The sequence below is a fragment of the Podarcis filfolensis genome (genome assembly GCF_964270895.1).
Source record: "Podarcis filfolensis genome assembly, chromosome: 7".
Classification (NCBI taxonomy): Eukaryota; Metazoa; Chordata; class Lepidosauria; order Squamata; family Lacertidae; genus Podarcis; species Podarcis filfolensis.
Genome location: NC_139603.1, coordinates 16,561,178 through 16,573,264, shown reverse-complemented (window position 1 = coordinate 16,573,264; position 12,087 = coordinate 16,561,178). Strand labels below are relative to the sequence as shown.

General features: G+C 45.0%; 1 protein-coding gene across 1 annotated transcript in view; it reads left to right on the top strand.

Moving 5' to 3' along the window:
- The first annotated feature begins 592 nt into the window (after positions 1 to 592).
- The window catches only part of LOC310767008 (uncharacterized protein), a 30,507-nt gene continuing 19,012 nt past the window's right edge, over positions 593 to 12,087 (top strand). The window contains exons 1-6 of the mRNA XM_083623689.1: positions 593 to 1,080; positions 1,853 to 1,941; positions 8,953 to 9,015; positions 9,655 to 9,841; positions 10,392 to 11,584; positions 11,960 to 12,046. Of these exons, the coding sequence (XP_083479815.1) occupies positions 966 to 1,080; positions 1,853 to 1,941; positions 8,953 to 9,015; positions 9,655 to 9,841; positions 10,392 to 11,584; positions 11,960 to 12,046 (1,734 nt within the window). The 5' untranslated portion in view covers positions 593 to 965. The remainder of the gene's footprint in view (positions 1,081 to 1,852; positions 1,942 to 8,952; positions 9,016 to 9,654; positions 9,842 to 10,391; positions 11,585 to 11,959; positions 12,047 to 12,087) is intronic.

The window sequence follows — 12,087 nt, the reverse complement described above, 5'->3', positions numbered from 1 at the left end:
TTTGCATGATGAATTCTGAATATAAATTAAATAAGCAGGGAGACAATATACAGCCTTGTTGTACTCTTTTCCCAATTTTGAACCAATCAGTTGTTCTATACCCAGTTCTAAATGTAGCTTCTTGTCCCACATAGAGATTTCTCAGGAGACAGATGAGGTGATCAGGCACTCCCATTTCTTTAAGAACTTGCCATAGTTTGCTGTGGTTGACACAGTCAAAGGCTTTTGCATAGTCAATGAAGCAGAAGTAGATTTCTTTCTGGAACTCTCTAGCTTTCTCCATTATCCAGCGCATGTTTGCAATTTGGTCTCTGGTTCTTCTGCCCCTTCGAAATCCAGCTTGCACTTCTGGGTAAAGGTGAAGGTTGTTGTTGTTTAGTCATTTAGTCATGTCCGACTCTTCGTGACCCCATGGACCAGAGCACGCCAGGCACTCCTGCCTTCCACTGCCTCCCGCAGTTTGGTCAAACTCATGCTGGTAGCTTCGAGAACACTATCCAACCATCTCTCCCTCTGTCGTCCCCTTTTCCTTGTGCCCTCCATCTTTCCCAACATCAGGGTCTTTTCCAGGGAGTCTTCTCTTCTCATGAGGTGGCCAAAGTATTGGAGCCTCAGCTTCACAATCTGTCCTTCCAGTGAGCACTCAGGGCTGATTTCCTTAAGAATGGAGAGGTTTGATCTTCTTGCAGTCCATGGGACTCTCAAGAGTCTCCTCCAGCACCTCCAGGTGAAGGTAAACCATTGCAAAAACAGAAGTTGTTAGGTGCACAAACTGGACAGGGCAATGTTCTGGGATTTAAAATTAGGCCACAACATTATTGATTCCAGGTGTACGTTGGATTTGGCTTAGGCATTAGAGGGCTGGTGGAGGGCAGGCACATGATAGTCTGTCTGAGGACATTCTTCATCTGCTCCTTTTCTTTTTAATAGACGAAATAAGTCTGATTTTGAACTTAAAGGATTTCATGCAATGCCTTCTCCGCCAAAGCTGTGGATATTACTATGGGGAAGGCAAATCCAATATTAAGCTTATCTGGTGCACAGAGGACATTTCAGTTGATGCAGTGACCCTGCAAAAACGTAAGTTGTTAGGTGAACAAACTGGGCAGGACAGTATTCTGAGATTTAAAATTGGGCCACAACATTATTGATTCCAGGTGTCAGTTAGATTTGGCTTAGGCAAAAATGGGGCCAATCTGTTTACAGGCAAATGGCTTTCTGGTTCCGAAAACAGCAACCATTATAAAACCACCAGTATCCTAGGAAGCAAAAGATTAATATACAAAACCCACGGCATTACTGAATAAGGTGGGAAAGGAGGGGTGTTTTTCATCCAACTGGGATTGGGAACAGCCAGCCTGTGGGAGGGATTCAAGACCGGAGTGAAGCCCCGTCCACTTAGCCTGGCTGTATTGGCCAGAATTCAAATAAATGGATGGTGGAAAAGCCTGCCAATCCAAGTGGCCGACGTAGGAATTCCCCAGCTGCCAGCCATCTTGTCACAGTGTTGCTTCCTGGGGGTCAGAGCCTGCCACGATGGGCCACAACAGCTGCCCAGCCCATGTCTGTGTAAGCTGCCATTCTCTCTGGCCACCTCCTTGTTAGTATTTTGTGGGAGGGATTCAAGTGTACACTGGAAATTTAGGTTGGTGCAGTTAAAGTGGATTAAAGTGCTCTGTCATCCAGCTTGCTCCTTAAAGTCCAGATATAATCTAACTTCTGCATAAGCAAGCAAATCAAGATGAATGCCCAATAAGTGGTTTGTCAGGCTGAGCTCACTGATCCCTACTCAAGTTGTTGACTATGCCTTCTGTCTAAGAACAATCTTCATCTGTTCTTCTTTTTTAAATAGATGACCGTGTCCATTCTGTGGCTCCTTGGTCTTTTCCTATTCGCTGTGGTGCGGACCATGGTTGGCCTCACCAACTCTTGATTCCAGAGGTAGGTTGGATTTGGCTTAGGCATTGGAGGGCTGGTGGAGGGCTGGCACATGATAGAGTCGAGCCTAGGATTCATGGGTCCTCCTCAAGGCACAGGTCTACACAGATGACTATGCCTTCTGCCTTAGAACAATCTTCATGTGCTCTTCTTTTTTAATTGATGACCATGTCCACTCTGTGACCCAGTGTTGCTGTTATAGAACTCAGCAGGAAGGAGGGTGAGGACAAAGCCAGAATTAGTCATTTGTATTTTGAAAACATATATATATATAATATATTTGTGTAAAATTCCAGGTAGCTCCAAAAGGGTTCTAAGGGATCTGAAATTCCTCAAAGGCTTGAAGACTTATGATGAAGATAATATTCCACCAGCTGTAACGAAAAGAATTAGAAAGAAGTTCAACAGCTGCTTGGACTTTCAGCCAGCTGTCATAGAGAATGTATCATCTGCCTACGAAGGCTTGTGCAAAGGGGTGAGGGCCACGGAAGAGCAGGACCTTGTTGCAAAGGTGATGGCCCCAAAACGCAAACGACACAGAGAAGCTGAAGGTTTGCTCCCTGTACAAATGCAGAAGCTCAATACAAAGCAAGCAGAACTCAAGAAGGTGATTGACCACTTCCAGGACCTGAAGGATGAAGAAATGAATACCCGGAAGAAAGAACTCGGGAACAACACTGACGTCTGCTCTGAGAAGCCGGACAGGGCTGAAAAGCTGAACAGTGGCTTGGGAGGAAAGAAAGCTAGGAAGGATGGAAGCAGCACGCTTGCCAAGAATTCAGCACACTGACCTCACCAGGGGTGTCTTGTTATCTTCAGGGACGGTGGCTAATCTGGGAGCCTTTACTGTTGTGACCGTACAGAATGTCAGAAGAAACGGTGGGTTTTGTGCTAGGAGGAGAAAGTCCCATTCTCTACTGATTTCAGCCTGAGTAACACTTATGGGGAACCAGTCAAGATCTGTGCCTGGCTGATTGCCGGATTGCCCATTGATTCCTTTTCGATTGACAATGGTGAATGGAATCTGGTCACAGGTCGTGACCTCCAATGCCTGAGACCAGATTCCATTCACCATTGGTCATCCTCCAATGCCTGAGACCAGATAAAATCATCCCTGCCACCCAACTCTTCATCACAGACAACATGGGGAAGATATATTTCGAAGCCCCAGAGTGGGAATGTTTTGTAGAATCCTTTGGCACGTACCACGTAAGAGAGCAAAGGTGTGGATAAAGTACTTTTTCACACAGTGCCTAGTAAAACGTTGGGATTCTCTCCCCCAAGAAATAATGATAGCCATCAACCTGGATGGCTTTAACAGTGGATTAGGCAAATTCTGTTGATATCAAGCCATATATCAGAGGAATTTGGCCACCCTCCAGGTGCCCGGCTTGAATCCTTGTGACCTCCTGTCTGCAACTCCCAGCAGGATCAAGGGAGGTCTCCAATCGGCGATTCTTCCCAACGTGAAAGAAGAACACACCATTCCTCCCCCTCCTCTCCCAGGGAGGGGAAAGAGACAGACAGAAATATATCTACATGTCTTTATTTCTGTCTTTCCAGTAGTGCAGAGAAACGTGTCTGCACCCTCTCACATCAGCAGCCAGAGAGAGAATAACTCCACCCATGTACTTCCAGTACAGGGTCATGTGCCACTCTGAGCTAACATCCGGTGCTCAGTGCACATAATAGACTGTCCCTGGTTCCCACGGTACAGTCCCAAAACATCAACATCCTGTTTGGCTTTCCAGCCATCTGGAGCACTCAGCAGCATTGCTCCTTTTTCGTAACAACCTCCCCCAAAAGAATCAATGCATGTTGCGGCAAGCAAAGCGTGATCCAGAGAAGAAAACAAACAGTTGTTATACACATAACACTCCCCTGTTGTTTCAGTTCCACCCTTGGAACTACCCGCCACTGGTTTCCCCAGTGTACCTCTCTGGTTGTCTGGCTTCCAAGGAATGAGTGCATCTGCATTACCTTGGCTAGCAACTCTCTGTTGTGTCTTTGTCTCTGACTTAGACACAGCTCCAACCTGTCCTCGGTTGTGTACAACAGCAACACATGCAACAGCTAAGTTAGCAAACTCTTTTGAGTACCTTTTGGGTGGTTCACCCTTTGTGACTCTCTCAGACCTGCGTATGAGGTGCTGATCCTCTCTGCTCACTGGTTCTGTCTCAGGACTCTTAGGAGAACCAGTTCCAACAGTAAACAGTGGTTCATCCTTCACCTGTGAAGGTCTATCCATTGTGTGAGATTTCCTCTCAATGACTGTGACAACTGAGCTCTCTGAGCTATCACTGTCACTCTCAGTACCACTGTACTCTGTGAAATCATCATCATCATCTGAATCGCCCTCTGTGGGAAATGTGTGCACTATCACTCTCTCCTTTTCAGGAGCACTCTCTAGAAATTTTGTGAGAATCACCTGACCAGATTCAGACAAAATTACTCTGTAGAGACCCTTTTCATAACCCACAAAAATGCCTCTGGCATTCTTTACTCCACCTGGAGCTTCTGTCCTCACATGAGACCCAAAGACCTTAAAATGGGCAACAGAAGGTTTTCTGTGGAACAGTTTCTCAAAAGGAGAACTTCCCAACTCTTTTGAAACCTTTCTCACCCACGCATGACAAAACGACATGAGTGACTCCGCCCAGAACTCATGTGGCAGATGTGAACTAAGCAATTGCGCATTCATTCCCTTTTGCAATTCTTTGTTCACTTTTACACAGACACCCCTGTTCCACGCTTCTGCTGAAACAGCAATCTTGTGTCTGATCCCCTTCTTCTGCAGGAACCTCTGGAAATCCTGTAAAAGAAAAATCTGCTTCTCATCTGTCAAAAGACAATCAATGTTAGCATCATGCATATCTTTAACTTTGTCACAAAACTCCTGAAACCTTTCCAAGGCTTCCTGTGGTTTCTTTAACACATAAACCCAGACAAAGTTAGAGAAATGATCCACACACACAAGATAAAATCTTGCATTGCCTCTAGATGGTTCTAGAGGACCAATCACATCAGCATACACCCGCTGAAACGCTCTGTCGACCCTGGCCACCTTCTTGGCGCTTGTTTTGGTCACACCTGCAAGAGAAATCATGTTAGACTCAGAATTACATTCCATGTAATCACTTTGGTCAAAGTCCAACAAATACAGTCCACCTTTCTGTCTGGCAGAAAGATATAACTCTCCATCTTTGAAGATCTCGCAGCTCTTATCATCATAGGACAGTTTCAGTCCTTTCTTTGCAATCTGCGAAACACTCAGCAGATTGAACTTCAATTCAGGAACCAAGTAAACATTGTGTATAGTCAGGTTCAGACTCTTAAGATACACAGTTCCAACCCCGGTCGCTTCCAGCTTCTGACCGTTGGCTTGTTCCACAGCGAAGCTTTGCTTCTTAAACGTCGAAAAGAGTCCTCTGTGCGGGGACATATGAAAATTACAGCCCGTATCGATCACAAATGAATTTCCAACATCTGGCGTGGTTCCTTTCGCCATCAGGGCCTTTGCAGGTTTCACCGAAGACTTGGTATGACCATTGCCTGCTGCCTCAGGCTTTGCTGAGCGGCCCTTCGCTCCTTTCGGCTGGCGTGGCTTCTTGCAGTTCCGCTGAAGATGCCCAGCCTGTCCGCAATTGTAGCATCGGACAACGTTCAAAGCTACAGCATCCTCTCCAGTAGCAACATCAGTGGGGAAATTAGAACTCCGTTCTTCCCTCCCCCTGTCCTTGGCATCCATTTTGAATCCAAGCCTCAGCTCTCCACTCTCGAGCTAGTAAAATCCCAAAAGCTCCTTTTGAGCTGTCTTTCTGCCTCTCTCTCAGGCAGGCAATCTCCAAGCTGTCTCAAAGTCAAAACAACTTTCGCTTTCCCGGCTCTGACTGAGCCAGCCCCAGGTGTCAGTAGTTTTCCACTGTCCGACTGCCGTTGCTTAGCAACTGTGCATACTTCTTCGTTATCTCACCACAAAAATCTGTGGTATGCAAGCCTTTTCTCTCAGAGCTGTTTTTTTCCAAGCGCAGCTCTCGTGAACCAGAGAATAAATCAATCTGCATTCACACTTTTAGCCCGATATTCAGCATACCTTTTTGGGGCTCCGTCGCTTGGAAAACACCCCCTCTTGGTGTCCAGCCGTTCAGCTTCTGGCTGCAATTGCAGACGTTATCTTCTTTCCTTGGCGCAGAGGATGGCACACGATCCATCAACCTCTCACCTCTCATGCTGATTCCCATGGATCAGATAACCAGCAGCGTCTGCTACCATATGTTGATATCAAGCCATATATCAGAGGAATTTGGCCACCCTCCAGGTGCCCGGCTTGAATCCTTGTGACCTCCTGTCTGCGACTCCCGGCAGGATCAAGGGAGGTCTCCAATCGGCGATTCTTCCCAACGTGAAAGAAGAACACACCATTCCTCCCCCTCCTCTCCCAGGGAGGGGAAAGAGACAGACAGAAATATATCTACATGTCTTTATTTCTGTCTTTCCAGTAGTGCAGAGAAACGTGTCTGCACCCTCTCACATCAGCAGCCAGAGAGAGAATAACTCCACCCATGTACTTCCAGTACAGGGTCATGTGCCACTCTGAGCTAACATCCGGTGCTAAGTGCACATAATAGACTGTCCCTGGTTCCCACGGTACAGTCCCAAAACATCAACATCCTGTTTGGATTTCCAGCCATCTGGAGCACTCAGCAGCATTGCTCCTTTTTCGTAACAAATTCATGGAAAACAAGGCTATCAATTGCTGCTAGCCACAATGGCCATTTTCTCCCTCCGCTATCAGGGACAGTAAATGCCTCTGAATACCAGTTGCTGGGAATCACAATATCTAGCAAACCTGCTCACAAGTGATGCTTCTTAAAATACACTTAGCATTACATTGTATATTTCTTATTATTGAAATATTTCTTTCTTTGCATTCAGCACAGGGAAGTGATGAGATTGATGAGTTTTCCCAGAAAGAGGAAGAAAAGGCACCACTGCCACATCTCTCGCCCAACTCTTTTCCTTGGCATTTCATTCAACTTCGCTTCTGGCTTTCCCCAGTTCCTACCATGGCTTTCATTTTCAGGTCAGGGTCATGGGCTTGAGCCCCTGCATTGCAGGATGTGGAACTAGATGACCCTCTATTCCATTCTAACTCTATGATTCTTTCATTCTGTGACTTCATAATCCGTCCATTCCTGTGTAAGGTCTTCCTTGCCCTCTGCCTTCCCCTCTCTGCCCCAGATGTTAATCTTCTTGTGGTTTTAGGCCTCATCTGCACCATATATTTAAAGCAATATCATACCTATTTACACAGTCTAAAATCCTGAGAACTGGAGTTTATTAAGGGTGCTGAGAGGTTAGTTCCTCTTCCTAGGGAACTCTGGAGCTTGCAGCTCTGTGAGGGGAAAACAGTAATTAGATTTTAGGCATATATTGACTGATTACAAAAGTCTGCTACCTTCAGTTTTATTTTAATTTTTCCCTTTTTTGTTGTAAGTTGCTGTTTATTTGTCAGGATACACACACACATCCCTTTTTCTTTATTTTGTATGGGACAGACAGACACAGCAGCATAGAAAGCAGTAGGATACATAAGGCACAACTTCAAAGGAGAAGGCTATTACTGTAGTCAGTTGGACAGGAAGAAATGACAGTATTGGATATAGAAGAAAAGAGGATGCATCAAATATGAAACATGGACTGCATGTCTGAATAATTGTTCCACCCCTGAGCTTTTGCCATAACCAGATAGTAATATTGGCTCGGCTAATTAGGCCATACAATACCTTACTGCACCAGCTCACTTGCCTTATGGATATGCTTTGCAGTATTCAAGCTTTTAGTTCCTTTAAGGCCAGAATTCAAAAGATGGAGATTCAAAGGGGGACAACATATATCTCATGAAGTGAATGGGCTGGACACATTTTAGAGGACATTCTGGGGACATTCTCATTTCTGCCCTAGAAAGATATTGAAATGTCATCGAGGAAGCCCATGTTGAGCTGCGTCCAGCTTAAACTGCAGAGCACACTGGTATGTGTATGCAAAGGAATGAACTGGGGAAACTTAAAACTGTAGTAAAGCACATGTGCTGCTGTTCTGGAATTTTTGTTCTGGAATTATTCTACTTCACCCAGAATTCAGGAAGAGTGGGATGTAGGAATGCTCTGGCACAAACCAGAAGAACAGCTGTACATAGCATTGGCACTTTCTTAGGGGGAAGCAATGCACAAATCTAACAAACCTATAAAATGGAAAGTTGTAATAGGTGAAGTCATCTGGCCTCCCTAGGCTAACCATTTGCCTTTACCTGTCACCTGTTTCCATATGAAATGCGTCTTGCACTGAAGTCCATAGGGGTATCTTCACCTCCAACCTAGGTTTATCTCTACTCCAGATTCTCAATATAGTGCATCTAACAAAATGATTTTGAAAGTCCATATTCATTTTGACCTTGTCATACCACAGATATCCATGTCACCCAAACCTTAAATCATGACTCTCTAATTCCAAAATCCCCCTATTCCTTAGGATCACTCACTCCTTCATCCACGCTAAGCAATAGGTGGCAAAATACAATTTCTAATCAGGCAGTTCCAATCCTCCCCTTTGCTTTACATCTTGCAGTACTTTCATTTTAATTTGTGGTTTTTTTCATTGCCATAACACTTAGATAAACTCCTTTTGCCATTCTTTAAATAGTGAATCAGTCGCAAGAGGTATTATATGAAATAAAAATATTCTAGGCAAAACATTCATTTTTATCACTGAAAATTTGCCTAGCAATGACAATTTTAACTTTTCCCATCTTGGCATAATAATTCAAGACAGGGGTGCCAGATTACATCACAATCCAATGTTAAGTTTATATTGGGGTTATCTGGTGCACAGAGGACATTTCAGCAAATGATCTGCAAACAGGTAAGTTGTTAGGTGAACAGCCTAGGCGGGAAAGTGTTCTGGGATTTAAAAGCTGTCTAAAAGCAATATTCATCTGCTTTTCTTTTTTCATAGATTGCGATGTCGATTTTCTGGATAATTCTCTTGGTGTCAATTTCTGGCACCAAGCATGCTGAGGTAAGAAAAAAATGTGACTAGGGTAGGGCTTGCCGATACGAAGGTCTGCAGTTTGAATCCCCGTGACGGGGTGAGCTCCCGTTGCTCGGTCCCTACTCCTGCCAACCTAGCAGTTCAAAAGCATGTCTAAGTGCAAGTAGATAAATAGGTACCGCTCTGGGGGGAAGGTAAACGGCGTTTCTGTATGCTGCTCTGGTTTGCCAGAAGCGGCTTAGTCATGCTGGCCACGTGCCCGGAAGCTGGATGCCAGCTCCCTCAACCAGTAAAGCAAATTGAGCGCCACAACCCCAGAGTCGTCCGCGACTGGACCTAACAGTCAGGGGTCCTTTTACCCTTTACCTTTAAAGGTAAAACATTTGCATTTATTGCTAAAAATGTCTAAAAATGCCCCCCCTTTCACTGGCAGAGGAAGAGGAGTGCAGGGGGAGCACACCACCCCCCCCGGAAGCATGATCCTGGCAGGGTGCCATTGCAGCTGCCCCCGCGCTGGGCACCCCGCCCCCACAGGCAGCGCTTCCCGCCATTGCCCCTTTTGTGGGTGGGGTCACAAGAGAGTGAGTGTGATGCAGTTAGCGTGTTAGGCCGGGGGAGACCAGGGCTATCAAATCCCTACTGAGAATATATTTGATGTCATTACAGGAGGAGTGTGAGAGCGACCTGGTGGAGCGAATGCCCGCCCTGGAAGGTCCGTTTTCGGCTCTCCATACCCTCAAACTGACAAATACCTCATTTGTCAACTGCATAAACGATCCACCAGGACCTGTCACGTTGGGCATGGAAAATGTGACAAAAACGCCAGAAAGAAAACCTGATTCAACTGGAAGCGGTAATTTATTTTTTTAATCCTCTATTGGGAGGGGTTGTCATGTGTTTCTTTGTTGATACTGAGCATTTTCATCATATCACTTTATATTCAGACATTCAACCTGTAGACTTTAGTCCATTAGGGCAAGTGGGGAACTGCCCTAAAAAGCTAAGCTTCTGCTTAGCCAGCCCCCATCTGCTCCTGTTCCTCCGTAGACCCAGTGTTGCTGTTATGGAACTCAGCAGGAAGGAGGGTGAGGACAAAGCCAGAATTAGTTCACTCTGCCTGTCATTGGCTCTAATTCCCCACTACTGTTGAATCTCCCGTATTCTGCCCTACAAGTCCAATGGGCATCAGCCCCTCCCCCTGCATTCAATGCAATAAAATGAACCATAGATGCAAGTGTCATTTTATGACCTTATCCATTTCCTTTGGCTTAAGAATCACCTGGATGCTCCAAAAACTATTACAGGGGAAAGAACAGCAAGGTTGAAAATCTTCCAGATTTTTAAAATGAGATATTTATATTTTGAAAACATTTTAATATATATGTATTTATTTGAAATTTCAGGTAGTTCCAAAATGGTTGTAAGGCACCTGAAATTCCTCGACTCCTTGAAGACTTCTGACAAAGAGAATTTCCTCCCAGCTGTAATGAAGAGAAGTAGAGAGAAGTTGTGGACTTTCAGCCATGTGGACTTTCAGCCATCTTTCATAGAGCCAGCTGTATCATTTGCCTGCAAAGGCTTGTGCCAAGGAGTTGGATCCATGGAAGCGAACGACCGGGCAGCAAACGTGGTGGCCCCAAAACATCAAGAACTCAGGAAAGAGGAAGGGTTGCACACTCTACTGATGCAGAAGCTCAATACGGACAGAGACGAACTAAAGAAAGTAACTGACCGCCTCCGGGACCTACACGATGAACTTGAATCACTTAATCACCGGAAGAAATCACTTGAAAAGAGCATTGAGGAATGTTCTCAAAATCTGGAAATTGCTGAAAGGATGAGCTTGGGAGGAAAGGAGGATAGGGGCACGGAAGCAGCAAGCTATAATATTTCCATTATCAAGGTTTCTGACTCCACTTACGTAAGGACTTTGGAGAACGCCATCCACTTTGGAACCCTAGTCTTGCTTGAAAATATCGGCGAGGAAGAGTTGGTTGCCATCTCAGAGCCAGTGCTGCTAATGGCAACTTTCAAACAGCAGGGTGTAGAGTACAGGAGACTGAGAGAGAACGTTATTGAGTACTCAAGCAATTTCAAGTTTTTACTCAATGGATTTCTAGTGGAATACTACTTGGAGGAGTCTGACCATGTCACCAAGGAGCCCATGTCTCTGGTTATGTTGGAACAGGTAGATTTTATGGAAATTTGTATCTGTTTTCGTTATCTGCCATGTCTGTTGCAAGCTCAGCGTTATGAACAGAGACTGAGAGAGAACGTTATTGAGTACTCAAGCAATTTCAAGTTTTTACTCAATGGATTTCTAGTGGAATACTACTTGGAGGAGTCTGACCATGTCACCAAGGGGCCCATGTCTCTGGTTATGTTGAAACAGGTAGATTTTATGGAAATTTGTATCTGTTTTCATTATCTGCTGTATCCGTTGCAAGCACAGTATTATGAACAGAGACTGAGAGAGAACGTTATTGAGTACTCAAGCAATTTCAAGTTTTTACTCAATGGATTTCAAGTGGAATACTACTTGGAGGAGTCTGACCACGTCACCAAGGAGCCCGTGTCTCTGGTTATGTTGAAACAGGTAGATTTTATGGAAATTTGTATCTGTTTTCATTATCTGCTGTAGCCGTTGCAAGCTCAGTATTATGAACAGGGCTGTTGAAAGACAATAGCTGTAGACACACCAAGGCCCGTGACTTCCTCCAAAGAATCCTGGACACTGTATCTTTCAGAGCTACAATTCCCAGCACCCTTAACAAACTACAGTTCCTGATTAGTTAGAAAGCAACATCACTGGCAGATTCTGGTACCTAGTTGCCCACTAAAATGTTGGTGCATTTTTGTTTTGATTTTTTCCTGAATTTGAATATGATTATGAAATGCGGTGAACTTAAGAATGGGACGGTAAGGAATTAATATGTAGATTATGCCCTCTCCCTTGGTTTGTCCTCCTTAGGCTGCAGTTTCTGATGCCAAGGAACAGCTAGTGGGTGCAGATGAAAAGGAAGCCAATGAAGCGGCCGCTATTGCCCAGGGTATTCAGGTCATTGTGCTGTGCAGCCTGGTGCTCCCTCCCCATTCTCT